We start from the raw sequence: 24,191 nt of genomic DNA, 5'->3' as shown, positions 1-24,191 counted from the left end.
TACAATCCTAAAGCTGCCTTCTGGAGAACAGTTACTTCTACATTTTAAAGTCTACAAATCTTTCTGTAAACACTATATGGAGAAGCATTGGGCAAAAGCTCTTCATCTTTGAATGTCAGTGTTTTAAGTTGTGTTGCCAGCAACATGACAAGGTTTGTTCATAGCAATAAACAAGAAGGCTGCAAGAAAATACTGTCATAAAATTCTAGTATTAAACAATCTACAGTATTTGAGATCCTTGTAGATTAGTAGCAATATTTCAGTTGTTACCAATGAGATAATGAATAACCCAGACAACTGCATATTACTGATATGTAAATATACAAGTATGAAAGAAATCTAGGCCTTTACAAAGGAATTGCCAAAATGACAACACAATTCATTAATGCCTAATAAAAAACTTCACATCAGAGTTTCTACCAAAATCATTTTGTGCCACCTCTCACTTGCCTTTTGTTTTTTTGGTGTCTCATCAAGAAAAATAATTGTTTACCTGTTCGTAATGACACGATTTAAGGATTATCTAAACTGACTAAGGCATGTCTAAATGTATCCAGCCAAACACTCCAATGGACTCAGATGTTTTGTAAGATTAATTCAATCTAGCATGATAAAAGCATACTAGATTAAACAACATAGTTATATACATATTTAAACTGATCTCATGCCAAACTTTGTAATACGAATAACTCTAAAGGTTGTATGTGATATAATTTGCCAAGTCAAGTAAAAAAACAAGTAATGGCCACATGTGATCTATTCATGCTTGTTCTGTCTAATGCCAACTAAGCCCCAGATGCGAGAAGCTATGCCAAGATTTAGTCCGACAGTGTATGTTAGACTATGTTCCAACTCTAGTTGTACATCCACTGCCAACTGACAGCGTGTGAGACATGTATACAAAAATGTATTTTTAGATGTGTTTGTATTTCTTAATATACTAATCTAGCCCAGCCAGCAATTTCCTGTGCACTAGGAAAAATGCCCCAAAACAGGAATGGCCTAGTTTATTTTGAATGCATGAATTTAAATTTACTACATGTGTATTATTCAACAAGTTATCTGCTGTATTTATCAAGCTCATAATAAAAGAAATGGAACTAAATGTGATGTAACCCAGTAAATATGTGTCTACGCTCTTTCATTCTTCATGGACCAACACTACTACGTGGTCAGTCCTTGAAAAAATATGTAAGCACTTATTTAGTAACGCATATAAGCACTGTTATCTATATTTACTGTTATATAAGCACTGTTGAGCCTATTCATGATGTTGGGTTTCTATTGCATCACTTCCTGTTTCATTTTGAAATTGTCAGTTTTACTTCCTGTATTTGTTAATTTTCCTTCCTTTATGACTATATGCCAGGCCCACATTAGTCTCACCTGTGTTGTCCTTCACACCTGTGTTCAATTAGCCAGTCACACGGCCCTGTATATATATATCTCCTATGTTACACTTCTGATTTGCTACAGTGTCTTGCACTTTTTGTCAATGTTTTGTTTTTCACTTCATTTGTTGGGTTCTCCTTGTATATGACCTTTTAGACTGTTTAATTGACTGCTTTTTGCCTGCCCCTATGGATTATTTTCTATGTTGACTGATCTCTTGGATATGATCAGATCCTGCTTTTGAATTACAGATTTACATTTTTGGACTTTTATTCTGCCTCCTGGTGTCCTGTGTCCCTTTACCTCTGTGAAGGGACACAGTTATGATGGTTCAGAAGGTTTTCAAAGGGTTTTATGAGGAGTGGGCAGTACAATTAATTTCACTTCAGTTATCAACATCTAAAAATAGATATTGAGCTTTCCTGTAAAAAGTTCTCCTTATAGTAAACAATATGAACTTTTCATCCAACCTACCTGGACAGCTGCAAACAGTTGACTGAGTCCGGTCTTAGTAAAGGCCCGTTGTTCTCCATTTCAAACACATTGCAGTTTCTGGCCATATACTGCCAGTCCAGCCATGGCTGCTCTGTGTTGGTGTTATTCTCAGTGTCTGTAAGGTCAGCCTTTCTTCTCTGGATCACAACTGACTCAGGCATGAAGCCACTAAACTGAACAATAACATAAAATACCTGAAGGAGAGAGGCGTAATAGTTGACGTGAACAGAATACGACTTGGAACACCAGTTCACTTGTAGACTCTAACACAGTTGAAAGCATTTAGCAAAGCTTACCATGGTGAAGCCTCAGTTTTTGCCACAAAAATTCTGTCATCTTGCACCGTGCTATATTAAAAGGTATAACTAATTTTCTGCATTTTCACAGATAATAAATGAAACACTAAAAGACATTAGTCAGGTGCTCTGTTGCATCGTGTTTAACAAATGTTAATAATTACATTTTTTGTAATTTGCGCACTGAAAGGGAAATTCAGCTAAATACAAATACATCTGAGCAAGTGGTTAGCAAACCTCAAAAAAAGCAGCATGACAAGGTAAAGTCATTCATTCTACTCCCTCTACTGTTCTTCTCCTCCCACTGGGGCATACCATCAGACACTAAGATATCAAAGCTGCCCCAATACACCACAGGAAAATGCCAGTTTGCTGATGCAACATGGAACTCAACAACCCATGCTCACATAAGAATATAATCTGTATCTGTGTTCAAATTAAAACAATGCAATTTTGTTCAAAGTCGTTATTGAGTTTCCAATATGAACAATCTAAATTATAATTAAGGACTTTAGCAGAAAATAGACAGCCATCACTTCCACCTTTTCAAAAAGACACCCAGAAGTAGTCTCTTATCACATACAAACCATGTGTGTGCCTGTGTGTACAGTAGGTGTGTCTCTCTTTAAGTGTTATCTAGAACTACAGAGTGGGTTGGGACACTGGGTTACACAGTAGGGAGTGGACTAAGCCACCACTACGGCACAATCCCCACACCCACCCCACTTACTAACATAAATACTTGAAACCTCAGAGAGTGGCTTTTATCTAGGGACTTGAGTTGGGCGACCACATCAGGACAGCTCCCAAAATCCTGCCCACACTCACATACACAGTTCAGAGAGAAGAGGAATTAGTCTTTTGACAACCCCAGCGTCAACAGAGCCAAAATCTAGCAGTCTTCCTCTCTTTCTCCCTCTCTGCCCCTCTGTGTGTGTGGCATTGAAGAGCTTAGACAGAACTGTCCACTGCACACACACAGGTGCAAGTGCAGATACATATTGTGGTGTTTGAATTGCAGCTTTTCAAATTTATACTAGACAACAATGGCATTTAGTTGACTGTTCAAATAAAATGATTTCTTATAAGGTCATCACATTACTTAGACTATCCAAAGCAAGCACTAAATCTCAAAGTAAAAATAAGTTTACAGTAAACCTGATGCACCTATCCAATACTTTTGCTGTGCCTGATGAAAATTATTGAGTGAATTAGCCTTTCAGTGTAGCCAGACAGCAGGTCTGGTCTTAAACTACAAAAGAAAAACATTTGGTACCAGGCTTATAGATTCTGTACAGGCAGATGTCTGTACAGTCTTTGTCATAGTTGCTGCAAAATTACAGTAACACGGGAAAAGTAAGGGAAACTCTCAAAAACAGTCTCATGTTTGCCAAATGAAGCCAAAATTACAAATAAATTACAATATTTAAATTGGATGTTTCTCAAAACATAGTGGGCTCATGGCTGAAATGAGGTGCGTTACCTGGTACTGTCCATTAGCCAAATCTACTGTAATAGTGACTCCTTCATCCAGTTCCTGTGCAGTCATGATCTTAGATACCCATGTGGTGCCCATGTCCTGATCGTTGATATAACTTAGTGGATGGGCATTAAGGTTCAGTCTTAAGACTCTGTCATTGGTGGTGTCCTCAACCGCATTGGGGATACAATATCTGTTAACGGTAGCATAATATAAAACTAGTGTTTTAAATAGAGGAAAACTAATTTATTATTAGTTTTGGTATTACACAGTAACTCCAGCTATAATATTCAGTTTTGAAAAAATGTACAGAGTAAATAAAAACTGTGATACTGTACCTCTCAATTAGAGGGTGCACCCTTGGGTGAGTGGGAGGACATCGACACTCAGACTGGACATGGAGCTCAGGCAGGACTCCTGAATACAGCTCTACTATTTCCCTGGTAAAGGAAGAAACTATACATTAAACCTAAATTCTGAACACAGAATGTCATTGCATGCAGACTAAACTGGGGATATGAAAAAAGAAGAAAACAACCAAAATTGAAACCAAAATATAAGTTAACAGCATTCTTTATTAAATTGTGTTAACTTAAACTATATAACTGCTTTATATATATACACTTAACTCTGTAAAACAAAAATCTGATGGATTTCCATTTTAAGAAAAAATCTCAAAGCACCTGTTAATGTCCTTTCGACTAAACATTTAGCTTAAACTGGTTAATCAAAGCCATAATTTGAAACTTCAGCCTTTTGTTTAGTGCATCTCTAATCTTGTCAGCTGCTCCCTGTGTGGAGTACATCACTGGTAACCAAAAGACTAATTGCTTTGTATTGAATTCTCAGGAAAATCCTCTGGAAGCAGTATGGATTTTAAGATGCAATGATAAGCCCCCTCCTTATTTCACTTTAACACTTTATGATACTTCTCCTTCCTTGTTATGTTAATCTGTTCAGTATTTGTGTATTTCTCACGATTTCTAAATCTTTTTTCTTTATTCAGTCTCTAAACAGACATTGAATGCTTTTCGTATGTGCTATAATTTATAGCTCTTTTCCTAAACACTAATTTTCAGTGGTCATTTTATGACTCCTCCCTCCTTCTTTCCCACTAGCCAGTCATTACCTGTCTCTCAGCTTCCTTCTGTCCAACTCACCTGTTAGTCAAAGTGGTAGGATAAAATCTAAAGTCCTGCATTCGTCCAATGAACCGATTAGACCCTGGAGAGATGAAAGGGGAGTAGGAAATGACATAAAGAAGGTGTTAATGGGTTTGCACTGAAGGCACTGAGTGAGAGGATTTCACAGTATTTAGTAGATTATCTTATCAGGTTCTTGATACCAGCTAAGTGAGGCTGCCCACAGCTGCTTATAATGGCCAAGTTCACAGTACAAGCCGAACTACATCTGCCAGTCTTTACGTGTCTCCACTAGAGAGCAGCTAAAGCTAAAGCATGGCTTTAATTGGTTAATGATTGTTTACTCTAAACTGGACACTCTTTGTATGAACCTGCTGTGGAAACCTTAAGAGCATGTATCCAGGCTTTTTACAATAATTCCCTTTAGTTTAATATATTAAGATAACCATTAATTGCTACAATGCAGCAGCTCTTCTGCTGTGATATGCGTGTTTTATTTTACAACTGATTTTAAAAGGTACTTAAATCAGTGCAATATAAAACCAAGTGGCAATTATATATAAAATATAAATTTTATAATAAAATGTATGATACACAATTGCTGCAGGTAGCTGTAGTGATTGTGGTGGCAGATCGAGGAGTACAAAAAACAAGCAATTGCTAGCCAGCTGTCTCACATTTCAGTTCTACTGCTCAGTAGTTTATTATGGTCAAAATCATAGACTGCATCAAAAAAGAAAAACTTGTTTACTTTGTATTGCTACTTTTTTTCATCAGAATCCAGACTGACTGCTGGAGTGACTCACCATAACCTCTGGAGACACAACGTGGTATTACGAGGATGTTTGGAAATAAATGTTGCATATTGCACCTTGAATTATTTTCTGAACTATAAAAAACTGGATATTTGTAAGGCCATAAAGTTGTAAATGACAAATTAATTTAATTAAGTTAAAAAAAATAGTACTTTTAAACAATAAATGTTCATAAATAGAGAAAACAAAAAATTTAAGTTCCCAGTCACTTAGACTAGGAGATGTGAGTACTTTTAATGTGAGTACAACTGTTAGTACTGTTCCTCCCAGCTTATTTAAAGCTGATCTGCTCATGAAACAGGAAAAGACCATGTCCAAATCAGGTAGATCACAAGTGCAACGCTAGTAACGCTCCACAAACGTAGCGACGGATACTGGTTTGCCACCAGAAAGCTTTCATTTTGAAGCAGCAACAGGAGGAAAAGTTAACTTAATGGTTTAAGTAAACAGAAAGAAGTCAGCAAACAGTAAACTATGGCTCATATTGAAAAGTACAAACACAGGAACACAGTGATCTGAAGTTTAGTTTCACACAGAGAGATTCAGCAGAAGCAACAAAGGAGTTTTCTCTACTGTCTACAGCAAAGAAAGACATGATTTTAGCTGCCAATGACACAGATTAGCAGAAAAGACCATCACAGGCTGGCTGCAGATAGCACTATTACTGAGCAGAACTTCACTGCTTATCTCCTGCATATGGCTCAAGACCATAGAAAAACCCTATAGTTGAAGGAAGAAATCTTATCAACAGAGAGACTGGAACTAAATTCACTGCCAATTTAAAGCTCAGATATTACTATATTTAATACATTCTATCAGAAATATCAGCAAAACAAACAAAAAACATTTTATCTCATGCAAAGAGTTAAAAAATTGTGGACACAGCCTCTCAAGCTTCAAAGTGTCTTTAACAAGCATAGATATGCTGGAATACATCAAACACACATGGACATACTGGACTGAACACCAAAGACAAAATCAAACACATAAGCACAGTAAAGTTCAAACACATCATCTTCTCCATACATAACCATACATATGTGACAATGTTGGACAGAACATAAGAAGATGAAATCTGTCCAAAAAAGAAGGCTGGAGTCTTTTAGTATCCAACCAACTTTTGTCTGGTTCGACAATAACTCTTAGAAGATGGATAACGTCTCTAAACATCGACAGAACCCCTGCCATGTCTAGCTTTGCCTGTGAAAGTGTCTGTGTATAAATGTTTGTGTATGTGTGTATTTGTATTTGCTGCTCAGAGAGGCTTTGGTGTGTTTGGCCCAACCACAGTATTGTGTGTTTGAGTGTGTGTGCTTTGGGAGGGTGCATGTGCATGTAAAACAGAAGGAAAGTGAGGAAGTGTTATGGGATGTAAGTGTGTTAGATCAGTGTGTGGTTGTGCAGCCTTAGGCTTTGGCTGAGGATTTCTTTAGCATGTGGAAATGGGATTATGCCTTCCTCTGAAAAGCACTCTCCCTATTGTTACTGGGATGATGCAAGGTATAAGCCTTAATTCTCTCTTCTCTGTGTGTCTCTCTCTTCTTTCTGTGTGTTTAACTTCCTTACAGCCATTTCTCTTCTTATTCTTTGTTTTTATGGTATTACAACTGATGGCAGTTTAATAACAGGCCATAACAGGTATGTGTTTTTCCTCTCTGTCTTTTAATAGAGTAGATTAAAGCATCAATTATCATATTTACTACGTTTCTTAGTCCATAATTTCTTACTGGTTAAATAACAGTGACAGCCATGGCTGCAGCAATACCAGCCAATGTTAAATACTACAAGTCCCAGGATACCGAACACAGCAAACATTCCTTAACCAGCTTACAGCAGTTTGCCACCATTCCTTTTTCCAATATATGCACACAGAAGAAAGCAGCAACCAAGCAAGTTTTTAATATGATAACCAAAGTCTTAGCTACAAGATTGAGCAAACATATTTCAACAATTATACATGATAATCAAACAGGATTTATTCCTGGTAGATGGTCATTCAATAATGTCTGTTTATTATTAAATACAATTTACTCAGGTTATGGAAAAGAGGCTAAAACAGCAGTACTTTCTCTGGATGCCCAAAAAGCGTTTGATCAGATTGAATGGTCTTATATATTTGAGACTCTAAAACAATTTGGTTTTGGGGAATATTTTAGGGATTGGATTAAAATGATTTATCTGTGTCCGGTGTCCTGCATTCTCACTAACGCAGATAAATCCTCCCCCTTTCAATTACAACGCGGAGTGAGACAGGGGGATCCCCTCTCACCGCTTCTTTTTGATATAGCTCTGGAGCCCCTTGCCATTAACATAAGAAACCACCCTGGTATACAGGGAGTTAAATTTGGGAATGTTGAAAGTCTTGTTAATATGCATGCAGATGATTTACTGATCTGCCTTTCCGAACCAGAAATTTCATTCCCTAATCTTTTAAATTGCATTAAACACTTTGGGAAATTATCAGGATATATGATCAATTGGGACAAATCTGAATTTATGCCAATAACAGATAATCTATGCCCAAAGTTTCTCAGCTCAGTCCCATTCAAATTAGTGACTACATCTTTTACCTATCTTGGCCTTAAGATCTCTAAAAATCCCAAACTCCTCTATAAATTGAATTTTTTGGAAATGCTGGACAAGCTCAAAGATGATATCAAAAAAAATACTTCCAGTGGGGGGTTGGATCTCCCTGTGTTTAGACATTATTACTGGGCAGCAAATTCAAGAGTTCTATTGCACTGGCAGTGGGGTTTGCCTACTGATTATTGTTATGATAAGCTTCCGATCTGGCTCCAGGTAGAGGCAGCAACAGTATCTGAAGCCTCATTACCGGTCTTATTGTTTTCTAACACGGGTTCTTCTAATAATTCGATCAGTCGTCATTTTGTTGTTAAACACTCCTTAAAGATATTAAGTCAAATTAGAAAATCTCTTAAACTACCTGACTTTTCAGTAAGAATGCCAATAATACACAACTACTTGTTTAAACCAGGTAAAATGGATAGGGTGTTTTTAGAATGGGGAGAAAAGGGATTGAAATGCATTGAGGACTTATATAGATGACAAATTTATGTCTTTTCTTCAACTTCAACAAAAGTTTCAGTTACCTCAATCACATTTTTTTCGTTATCTTCAAATAAGGAATTTTGTGCAACAAAATTTTTCAGACTTTTCACTGAAGCCACTAAGTCATACTTACTTTGATATAATTCGGAAAGCTGATTTTAAACATCTGATATCTCAGTTTGTCAAGTGCTTTACAATCCCAGTTGATTCTGATCGAATTAAGAATACACGGGCTGAAGACCCGTCTGTCTGAGGACCAAATGTCAAATTGTTTGTCCAATATTCAGAAAGGCTCAATAAACACCAGATATAAACTAATCCAGTTTAAAGTCATTCACAGATTACACTTTTCTAAACTTAAACTTAACGGATCTATAATTCTGTATCCCCCTTATGTGACAGATGTAATATCGGTGAAGGTTCCCTTGCACATCTATTTTGACATTGCCCTGTCTTGAAAGCTTTTTGGAGCCAGATTTTTACGTGGTTTTCAAACCAATTTAGGAAAAAAGTACCACTTGATGGTAGACTGGCTATACTTGGATCATTTGCATCAATCGAATCTTTTTCCATCCATCCATCCATCCATCTTCATCCGCTTTATCCGAGGCCGGGTCGCGGGGGCAGCAGCCTAAGCAAAGAGGCCCAGACCTCCCTCTCCCCAGCCACCTCCTCCAGCTTATCCGGGGGAACACCAAGGCGTTCCCAGGCCAGCCGAGAGATATAATCTCTCCAGCGTGTCCTGGGTCTGCCCCGGGGCCTCCTCCCGGTGGGACATGCCTGGAACACCTCACCCAGGAGGCGCCCAGGGGGCATCCTTGTCAGATGCCCGAACCACCTCAGCTGGCTCCTTTCGATGTGGAGCAGCAGCTGCTCTACTCTGAGCCCCTCCCGGATGGCCGAACTTCTCACCCTATCTCTAAGGGAGAGGCCAGCCACCCTTCGGAGGAAGCTCATTTCTGCCGCTTGTATCCGCGATCTCGTTCTTTCGGTCACTACCCACAGCTCGTGGCCATAGGTGAGGCTAGGGACGTAGATCGACCGGTAAATTGAGAGCTTCGCTTTTACACTCAGCTCCCTCTTCACCAATCTTTTTCCTTTTCACAAAAACAGATAATTACAATGGGTATGCTGGCTGCAAAGAAACTTATTCTTTTACAGTGTTTTAAAAGGTGGCTTAATGAGATGGTGTCTGTGGCTAGGGTGGAACAGATAAGATTTGATAGAAAGGGGAAACTGGCGAGTTTTTGTACGATTTGGCAGCCATTTCTAGAATTTTTAAAAATTAACTGATCATAATTCATGCCTCACACTCCGTGTGAATTTTCTTATTTTATTTTACTCTTTAGTTAGTTAATATTGTTATAATTTTTTCTTCTTCTTTTTTTCTCCTTCTTTTTTCATGCTTATAAGTTCACAAATGCTAAATATAGTAATTGTCCTCAGTTGAATCTGTATAAGCATGCTGTGTTTAATTTAAAAGCAAAAAATACAATATTAAAAAAACCCCAAAACAAAACCTTTTTTAATATGTTTACATTAGAACCAGATTTAGGACTGAAACTTGTTAGAACTACAGGGAGTGCAGAATTATTAGGCAAGTTGTATTTTTGAGGAATAATTTTATTATTGAACAACAACCATGTTCTCAATGAACCCAAAAAACTCATTAATATCAAAGCTGAATGTTTTTGGAAGTAGTTTTTAGTTTGTTTTTAGTTTTAGCTATTTTAGGGGGATATCTGTGTGTGCAGGTGATTATTACTGTGCATAATTATTAGGCAACTTAACAAAAAACAAATATATACCCATTTCAATTATTTATTTTTACCAGTGAAACCAATATAACATCTCCACATTCACAAATATACATTTCTGACATTCAAAAACAAAACAAAAACAAATCAGCGACCAATATAGCCACCTTTCTTTGCAAGGACACTCAAAAGCCTGCCATCCATGGATTCTGTCAGTGTTTTGATCTGTTCACCATCAACATTGCGTGCAGCAGCAACCACAGCCTCCCAGACACTGTTCAGAGAGGTGTACTGTTTTCCCTCCTTGTAAATCTCACATTTGATGATGGACCACAGGTTCTCAATGGGGTTCAGATCAGATGAACAAGGAGGCCATGTCATTAGTTTTTCTTCTTTTATACCCTTTCTTGCCAGCCACGCTGTGGAGTACTTGGACGCGTGTGATGGAGCATTGTCCTGCATGAAAATCATGTTTTTCTTGAAGGATGCAGACTTCTTCCTGTACCACTGCTTGAAGGTGTCTTCCAGAAACTCCCAGAGCTTGACTCCATCCTCAACCCGAAAAGGCCCCACAAGCTCATCTTAGATGATACCAGCCCAAACCAGTACTCCACCTCCACCTTGCTGGCGTCTGAGTCGGACTGGAGCTCTCTGCCCTTTACCAATCCAGCCACGGGCCCATCCATCTGGCCCATCAAGACTCACTCTCATTTCATCAGTCCATAAAACCTTAGAAAAATCAGTCTTGAGATATTTCTTGGCCCAGTCTTGACGTTTCAGCTTGTGTGTCTTGTTCAGTGGTGGTCGTCTTTCAGCCTTTCTTACCTTGGCCATGTCTCTGAGTATTGCACACCTTGTGCTTTTGGCCACTCCAGTGATGTTGCAGCTCTGAAATATGGCCAAACTGGTGGCAAGTGGCATCTTGGCAGCTGCACGCTTGACTTTTCTCAGTTCATGGGCAATTATTTTGCGCCTTGGTTTTTCCACACGCTTCTTGCGACCCTGTTGACTATTTTGAATGAAACGCTTGATTGTTCGATGATCACGCTTCAGAAGCTTTGCAATTTTGAGACTGCTGCATCCCTCTGCAAGATATCTCACTATTTTTGACTTTTCTGAGCCTGTCAAGTCCTTCTTTTGACCCATTTTGCCAAAGGAAAGGACGTTGCCTAATAATTATGCACACCTGATATAGGGTGTTGATGTCATTAGACCACACCCCTTCTCATTACAGAGATGCACATCACCTAATATGCTTAATTGGTAGTAGGCTTTCGAGCCTATACAGCTTGGAGTAAGACAACATGCATGAAGAGGATGATGTGGACAAAATACTCATTTGCCTAATAATTCTGCACTCCCTGTAATACTTAAAATACATATTGATATCAACATTATGTAAACATAATGATACTTATTAGTTAGTTAACCCGACCCAAAATTCTTGATAAAGAGAGTAGTAAGATTCATTGTTATTATAAAAACCTTAGTTTATAAAAAACAAGGTAATTAGCCGATGTAAATACGCTGAATGAAAAATGCTGACCCTGAACAGTGAGGAAAACCTTGGTTTGGTTTCATGAAAATCTTAGGGATTACACGGATTTATGATAAAGATTTTCAGTACCATATGGACACATGTTATTCACACCTCTGCACCAAGTTAGCTCCCTAAAGTTATTAATAATGTATTATTAACAGCTGATTTAGGACTTTCTTGACAAGTGATCACACTTCCTTAACAACATTTGAGTTGGTAGTTGGCCTTTAAAGAGCTTTTCGCTGTACTTACAGTTTTCGGTTAGTACTTTCCCATCCAAAAACAGACATAGCTGTTAATCAATACATCTGATCAGTATTTACATAATCAATCCACTGATAAGAATTCTAGACACAGCCTCTGGGTTCAACAACCCTTCTCCCTCTCCGTCTACCACACGCACAACATCTCTGATTCTCTCTCACTCCCTCAAGCCAATCACTTGCATTGATCATCCTCTCTGTTGTGATCTTCAGCTGATCAGCTGCTACCTGCTGTGAACTACGGATCAATGACTGATAAACGAGAAGAAAAACACTCGTTTATCACCCTGGAGATGAACGGATATCATTTTTCTCTCAATTTCTCTGCTATTGACTGTTAGACAGCTCGCAGGCACTACGAATCAATCACAGATGTGTAGTTGAAGCAGGATAAAGGCTCGGAGGAAAATAAAGGTGAAGCAGTCATTGACACCATATTAAGATATACTGACATGATAAACTAAGAAGTAATTTTTCTCTTCTTGGACTGGAAAAAAAAACCAGATGGTGGTACTGGCTCAGATAATAAAGGTGAAGCTTATTCTTTATTCTTAAAGCAGTGTTTTTACAGTTTGGACATCATAGACATTTAAAACAACACAACAGAGGAAGTAAAGCATCTAAAACATCTGGCTGTAATGTGGTGCTGAAGTAAAGCAATTTATCAAAAGCATTTCATGAAAATGTATTAAAAAAAACAAAAAAACAAATCAAAATACTTAAAAAAACAAAAAACAGTCATATTTACCCTTAGAGCTGAGTCCCACCCACATGGCACCATCCTCACTGACATCAGAAAGCCTGGTGGTCAGTTGTTGTGTGTCAAATGGTGTTCCATCCTCTTCAAGGCCATCCAGGAAAAGATTTGCATGTCTGTCATGGATCTGGAATTTCCATCAAAGGGAGATACATATATCCTTGATGAGCAGAATGAAATCATTCTTTATATTTACCTTGTATGTTTACAGCTCTGTGCAGTGAACTGTGTGTATGAGGGGTTTCAAACCTAAATGAGCTGTGGGTCACTGCTGCACTCATCATTGGCTACTTTAGTGTTCAAGTAGTACAAATAACAAAAAAACAAACAAACAAGAAAAAAGCCACAAATGTTTCTGAAAATGTAGTGTTGTGTTTGTTTGTTTTTTAAATTTCATTTGTTGTAGAAGATGACAAAACTGCAAATCTGAGCCCCTTGGTGTATATTAACTAGGGTAGTGTCACAAAAATGTCAAAAGTGTCACAAAACTGTGACTAGTACACTACACTGACTCGGATAACTGAGTTATATTTAAAAAAATAAAAAACACTTCTACTTTTCAGAGTAGCTTGAGGATTTGATTGAGAAACGAAAACTGACCGATGTTTTAAAATAATGTCTATGTATATTTTACACCAAGCTTTATATATAGGACAGTGCAAAAGTGATCACATTAAAAGTTTTATTGCAGACCATTAAGGGAGTGGCCAGAAGGGCACATGCAGCTGTACAGACATAGCAGCAGGTTACTACTGTAACACAGCATCTTAGAAAGCAGCAGCTGCTCTGTGTTCGCCTGTTCATCTTTGTGCAAAAGTGTGTGCAAACACCATCAGTGCATATCTATGCGCGTGTGTGTGTGACTACGTGTGTGTGAATTATACATACGGCTAATCTTCCAGCTCATTTCCCCAGTAGCAGAAAGTGCCTCAGGCTAAACTGCCTCAGCTGCAAATTAGCTTTCTGTTTGACCAAAAATCTCCTCTCCACTCCTTTCCCCTCTCCTTTCCTGATCTGCTGCATGAATATTAAAAACTGCACAGCAGACAACACCGTCAAAGCAGGACCAGTTCGCTTTCACATCAAACCCAGGCCAAAAGAAAGATACTTCCAAAAAAGGGACATCACTCCCCCATCCCCGCCTCACACACACACCCACCCACCCCTCTTCTTCCGCTCACCAAAAAAACTTTAATGTGTCCTGTCCCACTTTCTCCCTTTACTGCAATCTCCAAATCCTGTGTTTGGGAAACACACTGTGGGACCACTGATAAACGTGACAGTCTCTGTCTTACTAGAGCCCTCCTTCTCCTGTTTCATCTTTCTCGCCTCTTCCACTCTGGTCCTCCTTGCTTTGTCCTTTCTCCTCTTCATGAGGTCATTTGATTCCTTCACCTTTTTTTTCAGTTTTTCAGTCTCCTCACCTCATTTTCATTTTCTCCATTTTCTACCCTTTTTCCAAAACCATTTTTACTTTCTCTTCCCTCTCACTTGATGACTTCCTCCTCTCATCTCCCTTCCTGTCTCTTCCCCTCATGTTTATCTTGCCCCGTCATTCTCACTTGTTGTCAGCTCTTTAGAGAAGTTGAAAAGGTGTGAGGAGAGAAATAAGTCCAAGTCAAAAAACGCCTTTAGGGGATGAAGGCAGGCCCAGACAAGTGTCTGCCTCTCAGAGGATAGTTAAGACACCCAGACAGACACTTTCATGATAGCTGATTGAAGACTGGCAAACGCATGAGAGCACAAGAGAGAGCGCAGGAGAGTAAGGGAGTGGAAAAAAAGAAAAGAGGGAAAAAAGAGACAGGGGGAAGAGAAAGAAAAGTCTGAGCGTGGCTGTAAGAGAGGAAGCTAGAAGAAGGGCCCTCTTTAGGAATCTCTAAGCCAGAGCTGTGTTGCTCTTGGGATGATGTGAGGCAGTTGTCAGGCCTGATGTAAATGAATCCTGAAGCACTTCATCCTCCTTAGCCGCCATGCGCCCTTTTGAAACACAGCCAACTCCCCTTTGTTAGCTTTCACAAACACTTTTTCTCCAGTTTTCCTTTTCCCTGCCCATCTGTATTTTTACCTCATCCTTTCCTCCACCTTTCTTCGTCTCTTTTAGCCAGTGTAACTTCAGAGTTCTTTCAGCATACGGGTAAACAGAAAAAGGACTTCTTGAATTCTTGTGTTGATAACTAGTCTCATTTGGACTGTGTCCAGAAGAAAGATGCATTTGAAACTCTACCTGTTCTCTTTCTATTACACAGAGGACAAGCACCATAAGGTATTGCCACTACTTGCATATCCATTTATACAGTGTAATCCACAAGTAGCAGCCACTATTTTTAGTTAATTATGTATTTACAAGAATAGCAATTACCTGATTTGGCACCATACTGTAACTGAATGTCCCAGGGTTATACTGTATAACAATTTATTCAACAAAGCGACTAACCAATTTTTCGACTATAACAATTATTAATTGTAAAATGGTTACAAAGACTGGTTGAAAAGATAACTATGGGTTTTATTTCCGTATCCTGCAAACTCAAACTGCCACATTAAGATCAAAGCTGAAACTGTAAAGATATATGATTTCAGCAAGTTTCAGTCCTAAACTAAACTGAATATTAAAACTCAAACTCTGCACCAACTGTGGTCCATGCCACTACTTATAGCTGCAGAAGCATCATTAGTTTCTGGCCTGTATACCTTCAGTGTGAAAACTGCTTCTTCTGCTACATTGATCAAAATGCCACAGTTGATGTTAGATGAAAATTAAACTATAATAAAACAGAAACAGCACATTTTCTTTATTTATTCTTATTTTACATTGTATTATCCCCATTTTCACTGCAGTGGTAAAACTGATGGCCTTCAAAGCACTTTGAATCACCTTGTTGTTGAATTGTGCTATACAAATAAACTTGCCTTGCCTTGCCTTAAAGGATTTCCAGGTACTATATTTCCCCTAAAACATATATCAAAGAGTTCTATAGCTCTTTAGTCTGACTTTCATAATTTACATTTATTAAATAGTTTTTTTTTTAAACTGTGATATTTATTTTTTGCCCTCTTTGGGAGTTTTAAGCGCCCTTTCATGGCGCAAAACTCACCCCACTGGCAACAGTACCACCTAAGCCTTTCTAAAAGCCCAGAAACACCCTGAGTGGAAAGCTTTTAGTGATCTGTATACTGGCATTTTGACTAAAGCTCTTCTCGATTTTCACACTCCTGCCAAGCCATGGGTCAGTACACAGTGTGGACAGCAGTGTTTCTCCTAAGCTAAATTCGTAGCTGTGGGCCACAAAAGTAAAGGCAGTTAAGAAAGTACTAGTAAAAAACATCTCAAAGTTGCTATTCTGGTCATATAAAAACATTACCCATTGTAAATAATTCTCATTTTATATCAATATAATACCTGCAACCAATACCAAACATAAGGATCAGCAAAAAAAGTTTTTTAAAAAGTCAGCTGTAAAATATTCATTACATCACATCCACATGCATTCAAGTGATATTACCTGTTTAACCTGCTATTTCTTTTTTTCTTTTCTGGTATGGTTCAATTTCTGCAGGGGGTGGAGGTGGGAGGCATGATAAAAAAAAGTTTAAAACCCCTGTTTTAATGTAAAATTATCAGCAATGTATTGAAACATGTCCCTTTGAAATATATACACTGCACATATTCCATATTTAATGCTGTATTTGTCATTCTCTTAGTGCTGTATTTGTCATTAATGCTTCTTGGAAATAAATCTTTTACCACTTGAAAGCCTGTTTATTTTTCCCTTAAGTGGTGCCACATATGTAAGGAAAATGCATGTGTACAATGAGCAACAGAGTTGAGTAAAAAAAACAACAACTTGTCAACTCTTCTCTGCCAATGCCAAACAGCCTATTCTGCTATTTTGGTGTCACTGGATTGGATGACTGGATGTCTCACAGGAAAAGGACATATCGGAAATTTAACATACGGGGGCCTCAGCAGCATGTAGAAGAACCATCACTCTGGCACAAACAGCACACCCAAGCTGATCCCACAAGTGTTCACTAGGGTTGAGGTCAAGACTTTGGAGATATGGGACTGTCACTGATTGAAGAATTTCATCTTGATATCTCTCTGCTCTGAGAATGCCTCCTATGATGACAACGCCTGTTTTTCCAGTGAGGTAGATTCTGTCCAACACCACCACATTGCCTCCACCAAGCTTGGTACCCTATCAGTGGAGCAATCAGGGTCTTCTCCACACTTTGATCCTACGAGCCAACTGTCATAGGCACAATATGGATTCATTGCTGAACAGCACTAATAAGGCAACTGATTTTCATCACTTGGGGTACCAGAAGCCAACAACAAAATAAGATGTTTGGCATTGGCAGTTTTCATCGGTGCAACCCACACACTCAGCTCTGCTGGTCAACCCACAAATGTATTTTCCTTACAAATGTGACACCATTTAGGGGGAAAATAAACAGGCTTTCAAATGGTATAGGATTTATTGCCAAGAAGCATTGTTAAACAAAGAAATAATAAACGAAAAACAAATTTCCTTAATTTTATATAAACTTTACATTTTTAGATGATTATATAAATGGCCTGCATTTGTATAGCGCTTTTCTAGTCCCTAAGGACCCCAAAGCGCTTCACACTACATTCAATCATTCACCCATTCACACACACAGGCGATGGCAAGTTACATTGTAGCCACAGCTGCCCTGGGGTGCACTGACAGAGGCGAGGCTGCCGGACACTGGCGCCACCAGGCCCTCTGACCACCACCAGTAGGCAAACATGGGGTTAGTATCTTGCCCAAGGATATTTAGCATGCAGCGAGGAGGCAGCCTGGGATCGAACCACCGACCTTCTGATTAGTGGCTGACCTGCTCTGCCACCCCATGGCTGTAGCTCAGAAGGTCTACTATTTTGAGTATGGTAGACCATACTCAAAATGGTGTTACAAATAGACAGCTGTCACAGATTAAAGGTTTAGCTCATCATGATACAGAAACCATGAGCAAAACGGCAGAATTTTGAAATCTATTATACCCTCCTAGGACTGTACTCTTTTGGACAGAGATCTCAGATGTTGTCCTAGGATCTGCTAGAGCCTCTCGTCTAGCTTGGGGGTCACTGCACCAAGTGCTCCAATTACCACTGGGACCACTATTGCCTTCACCCTCCACATCTTCTCAAGTTCTTCTCTCAGGCCTTGGTATTTTTCAAGCTTCCCGTGTTTCTTCTTCCTCATGTTGCTATCCATCAGTATAGCTATATCTATCACTACTTGGCACAGATGTTCCGGCCACTTGGTTATGGCGTTCCATGTATGCTTTGCCTGCTACCATCTTGTACCCTACTGTTATGTGCTGGATTGCCTCAGGTGCATCTTTACACAGCCTGCACCTGGGATTTTGCCTGGTGGGACAGACCCCAGCCTCTAACAATCTTGTGCCGAGAGCTTGTATCTGTGCTGCCATGATTAGTGCCTCTGTGCTGTCTTTCAGTCCAGCTTTGTCCAGCTACTGGTAGGATTTCTGAATGTCAGACACTTCTTCTATCTCCCGGTGGTACAAACCGTAAAGGGGCCTATCCTTCCACGATGGTTCTTCTCCTTGCTCTTCTTCTTTCTCGGGGTTCGTCTGCCTCAGGTATCCACTAAGCACATGGTCAGTTGTGGCCATCTTCCTGATGTAATCATGGATATTCGTTGTCTCATCCTGGACAGTGGTTCTGACACTCACTAATCCTCAACCTCCCTCCTGTTGCTTAGCATACAGTCTCAGGGTGCTGGATTTGGGGCTATACCCTCCATGCATGGTCAGGAACTTTTTTGTCTTGATGTTGGTGGCTTCCATCTCCTTCTGTATTCAGCAGGATATCTGATCAGGGCGTAGATCTTGTTCTTCCCATTCAGCTGACTCTTCAGGACATGCCTGACCCTCTGCAGGTTGTGGATTCGCTAGTGGCTTCTTCATCATTCCTATTTACCTGTGGGATTTTCAGGTATTTGTAGCTATCCTTGATATCTGCAATGTTCCCTTCTGGTAGTTCATTCCCCTCAGTTCTGACGGCCTTCCCTCTCTTTGTTACCATCCAATTATACTTCTCCAGTCCAAATGACATTCTGATGTCATTGCTATATACCCTAGTTGTGTGGATGAGTGAATCCATGTCTCGTTCACTTCTGGCATACTGCTTGATGGCACCCATATAGAGGAGGTGGTTGACAAATGCTCCATTCTGTAGTAGGTATCCGTAGTCTTGCCAATGCTCTCACTGAAGGGATTCAGGCCTGTACAGAAGAGCAGTGGAGACAGAGCATCTCCTTGGTAGATCCTGCACTTGATGGTACAATTCGCTTGAAGTTGGCCTCTAGTGTTGTTTGTCACATCCCTATTGAGTTTCTGATGAAAGTTATTAGGGTCCTGTTGATCTTGTATAGTTCTAGGCATTCCATCCACGTGAGGGGCATTAGTTCATAGGATTTCTTATAGTCAATCCAGACAGTGCACAGGTTGGTGGTGCTCTTGCAATCTCAAGCGACTGCTCTGTCTACCAGTAGCTGGTGTTTTGCCCCTCTGTTATTCTTGCCAATTCCAGTTACTTGCCCTACTCGTGTATTGACCCATGTGCCTGTTCATCTTAGCCGCTATGATGCCTGACAGGAGCTTCCATGTGGTATGAGGCAGGTTACTGGCCAGTAGTTGGATGGGCCCACTCCCTTCTGGGGATCCTTGGGGATCAGGACTGTCTGGCTGTCAGTTAGCCATTCTGGGTGTCTCTCGTTGATTAGCAGCTGGTTCATTTGTGCTGCCAGATGCTCATGGAGTGCAGTCAGTTTCTTCAGCCAATAGGTGTGAATCATGTTGGGCCTGGTGCTGTCCAATTATCTATACCTGGGACCCTTTCTTGGATGTTTGCCACTGTGATGGATACTGGGCCATGTTCAAGGAGGTTGCTGTGGTCTGCTCCTAGCTCCACTAGCTAGCACTGAGCATTGCAGTTATGGGTTGCATCATTTTTCCAGATGCTCTTCTAGTATTACTCCATCTCCAGCCTTGGTGGGGCTGTTCTCATGTTGTTCCCCTGCCACTGAGAGTACACCCTAGATGGTTCAGCAAAGTACAGCTAGTTTATTCTCCTGCTTTCTATCTCTTTGGTATACCTTTTCAATTGGCTGGCTAAGGCTGTGAGTCTTTCCTTGGCAGTTTCCAAGGCCTCAGATATGGGCAGCTTACTGTACTTCTTAGGCACCTTCTTCATCGCACCTTTCTGTAGCTCCAATAGTTGGCTAATTTCCCTCTGTGCTACCTTAGCCTCTAGTCTCCTTCTCCATGTAGGACACTGCTCCTTGTGGCTGTTCATCTTACAGCCAAACATCTCTGTGAGGACTGCTGCTGTGTATAGATCAGCTGGTTGGTTTGGGGGATGGTCACAGTAGGGATTTTAAGTATTGCTGCATTCACATCTTTTAGTAGACCTTCAGAGGGTACTTCACATAGTCTTGGTAATCGGCTACAGAGAGTCTAGGTTTCCAGCTTCACCATGATCCTATCTTTCAGGTCAGCAGCCCTTCCTTACCATAGCTTATATATATATTTGTTATTATAAAAAAGAACATGTATTTGATGCTAACATGTATTTGATGCCCTAAGATGCTTAGGGTCAAAGGTAGGGCATAGCATAAAAAGTATGATGATTCATAAAGGGAAGTATTTTAAGAGAGAAATCTATTTTACTGCTGTCAGATTATTCTATTAACAACTAGGGGAATGCTAAGCTTTATGCAGAGCTGAGCGTGATAGTACACATGAGCACATGGGTGTTTGAATGCAAGTTTTTCACAGACACTAGTTTATATACACTGCACTGTTGCTGTTTGACCTTTCTCACACAGAATCCCACCTTACCCCTCTCCCACATTTTGCACTTCCCTCCCATCAACTCTTTTGCTCTCATCATTCTTTATACCTTAAATCTTTACTTTTTACCCTGATCTCTCCACCCTGCTCACTTGAATTATACTCTCCTGGCTTTTCTTTTTGTTTCTTGGACAATCCAATCATGTTGCTTAGCTTATGCTTCACTGTCTCCTCCTCTTATACCTCATCCTCTTCTTTCTACCTCCTCTAATCCCTGACTTCCTGCCACAGCCCCCACACATCCTACTTCACCAGGCTCTATTCCCCCTGCATCTCTCCTCTGGGCTATGTTGCCCTGTGACTGACTGACATGCCACTCACTGATAGCACACCTCATTCCACAGCCAGTGAAGCTGTCAATGGGGGGGGGGGGGGGGGGGAATAAAGACAGAGACATAAAGAATAAAGACAGTGAGAATGACATAAAAAAACAAAATGAGAGAAAGACAAATAACAAGAGATATTATGAGTTTGGAGTGAAGAGTTTAGTGAATGAGAGAACAATACTGTTGTTGACTGGAGAAAAGTAGCAGGCGAGAATAAGTGACACATAAAAGGAGATGTTTTGTAAAGTATATAAAGGCATCACCAGAAAGGAGATGTATGTGGCAAAATTATTCTTAATATTAAGAAGGAAAAAGGGAAGGAAGGAAGGAAGGAATAAGCAACTAAAATTACAAAGAATAAAATAAACTGGTGTGAATACGGAAGAGTAATGGCCATGATTAGAGCACATGTAATATGGTTGCAAAAGTAGGAGTCCCAGTAACCCCAGTGGTGAAGATATTTAGCATAAGATACTGCGATTCAAGTCAATATAAAAGGAAAAAAAATATCTAACTATTACTATTTATAGCTCAGTCTTATTTAAACAACCTAGTAATAGTAATAGTTTTTAAATGGTTAAAACTAATGATGGTGGATGATGGTTTTGAGTCACCATCAGTTAAACAGAATCAAGTTCAATATAACGTAATGCTTGGGTGCTGTCAAAATTCTACAGTTGAGCATCATGTAAAAGACATGAGATAAAAAGGACAAAAAACAAAAAAATAGGTGCACAGAAAGGAAGAGCAGTTGGGTCAGGTCAACAAAGACTAAGAAGAAGAAGACAAAATTGGAAAAAAAAAAAAAAACCTCCACCAAAGGTGACTTTAAAATTGTCAAATTCAAAGTAATGTTTTCACATTACCATGAAAATGTATTGATTCTATATATGATATGGAGATAGCAGCCAGAGGTGTCTCTCTGCAGAAGCGAGAGCTCCTAAGAGCTCATTTAATCAAAATCTGATTACTTGATTGGATCCAGCTGGCTAACTTACGATTAAGCTTAAGACAGTAGGTGTTCAAGTTTTCATTTGAACCAAAGGGACAGAGGCCTTGTCATGGTGTTGTGTGACTAGATGCTCTCAGATCTCTTTCTTAACTATATATTTTGGAAACTGATTAATTCCATATTCCAAGCTATCCCTGTTCTCACCCTTCACACGCAAAACAAGCAAAGTGAAATCAGTAAGTGGATTTTGACTTTGTGTGTCATCAGCATGTCACTTTTGCATCTTCAGGCACATTTTCACCTTTCCTCTCTCCATTTCTCTCAGTCCGTCTCTTCTGTTATCACCCTCCCTCTCCTTGTTATTCACTCTCCAATCCTCTCCCACCCTCTTTAGTCCCACATCCCCCCTCTATGCTTGCCCTTACTCACTATGAACTGTTAGCAGCTCTGATGTACGGCCAATATTCTCTCTATCATATTAGCACGGCTGAAGTGTGTAAAGGAAGAGATAGGAAAAGAAGGAGAGAAGGAAAAGAGAGAGAGAAAAGATGGGGAGGAGACACATTTGTTCTACTCATCTCAGCGCTAAAAGATACAATTACCTCTCACAGCATATTATCCATGTTTTATACCATCCCAGGGCCCCATGCCTTTGCCTTGCCGCGCTCACCCCATGTAAGGCCCATATTTTAACACTAGCTATGACAGTTTATTTAAGAAAAGAAAATTGTCCCCAGGGAGATGGAGAGTGAGAGAGGGAGAGACTGTGTGTGAGTAAAATGAGAGGGAAAGAGGGAAGGGCAAAGAAGGTGGAGAGGGAAGACAATGAAAGGGGGAGAGAATGAGAGATAGATGAGGTAGCAAGAGAGAATGAGAAAGGGAGGAAAAGAAAATTATCTTCTGGTAAAAAAAAAAAAAAAAAAGACAAAGAGGAAAAAAGAGAGAGAGGGTGACACACCAACCTTTTAATAAAGACCATAATTCTCAGACTTTTTCTTTCAGAGCAAAAAGCAAAGTGGATCCCTTTAACAAAAAACATTCACGAGAACATACTGAGAATTTACTCTGTAAAAATGGAGAGATGCTGAAATGAGACAAATCAAATACATTTTTTCCTCAAAATGGTGTGTTCAATGTAGTTTTTTCTTGTTTTATCAAAATTGAAAAAAGAAATTAATAAATTCTTCCTTGTTTATATTTAGCCCAGTTAGAGACTAAATAAAGAAGATATTCTTGTTTTCGCTGAGAAGCCATGGATGCACCAGTGAATTGTGACCAGGTTAAGTTTGGGCCATGTTGAGCTTGAAATTTCTCCAACACATTTTCTCTTATTGGGAATAAACCTCTACTAACTGCTTCCTCTCCCTGCTACTTGTGACACCTAGATGATGGTGCAAGAGCGCAGATACAGAACCACACTAAAATGTAAGAAAGTTGAAGATAATCATAGCAGATAGCTGCCCCTCTCTGAGCCTCGTTCTGCTGGAGGTTTCTAACTGTTAAAAGGGAGTTTTTCCTTCTCACCATTGCAAAGAGCTTGCTAATACGAGGTTGCTTGATTGTTAAGGTTTTCTCCAGAATACTGTTGGGTCTTTACCTTACAGTAAAGAATACTTTGACTATTGTTGTGATTTGGCGCTATACCGATAAACCTGAATTTAATAAAACCGAATTAAACAAACAGCTCCTTTTGCTCTAACAAGGTTGAAAAGTTTTGAAGTTTTTTTTCTTTTCTTTTTTAAATCTAAAGCACCTTGCAGAACCCTAGCCGGATGCATTTTTAGCTCTCATATCTTCAAGCTCCAATGGGAATGAAACCTCTAACCCTGCTTCTATTAATGCCTTGCTCTCACCACTAAGCTGGACCACACTACACACTAACTTAAACCACTGATGTTAAATAAATTAATTAACTTCAGGCTAAAAAAAAATCTACAATGGGCATGCACACACACACCTTTCTCTCTTTCTCTCTATGTAATTGATGCCAGTCTTGTGCCCT

General features: G+C 39.5%; 1 protein-coding gene across 6 annotated transcripts in view; it reads right to left on the bottom strand.

Annotated features, from left to right (window-relative positions):
* Positions 1-24,191, bottom strand: part of ush2a (Usher syndrome 2A (autosomal recessive, mild)) — a 216,232-nt gene that overhangs the window by 171,804 nt on the left and 20,237 nt on the right. For 5 of the 6 annotated variants that reach the window (XM_040011777.1, XM_040011776.1, XM_040011778.1 and 2 more), the window contains 5 exons: positions 12,998-13,133; positions 4,824-4,887; positions 4,002-4,103; positions 3,667-3,856; positions 1,867-2,081 (listed from right to left, as the gene is read on the bottom strand). In XM_040011777.1, the coding sequence (XP_039867711.1) occupies positions 1,867-2,081; positions 3,667-3,856; positions 4,002-4,103; positions 4,824-4,887; positions 12,998-13,133 (707 nt within the window). Of the gene's footprint in view, positions 1-1,866; positions 2,082-3,666; positions 3,857-4,001; positions 4,104-4,823; positions 4,888-12,997; positions 13,134-24,191 lie in introns of those variants that run through there. The other variant, XM_040011780.1, reaches the window with a different exon arrangement.

This window comes from Simochromis diagramma, unplaced genomic scaffold, assembly GCF_900408965.1.
Source record: "Simochromis diagramma unplaced genomic scaffold, fSimDia1.1 OVJJ01000603.1, whole genome shotgun sequence".
NCBI lineage: Eukaryota > Metazoa > Chordata > Actinopteri > Cichliformes > Cichlidae > Simochromis > Simochromis diagramma.
This window is presented reverse-complemented; position numbering and strand designations above follow the sequence as displayed.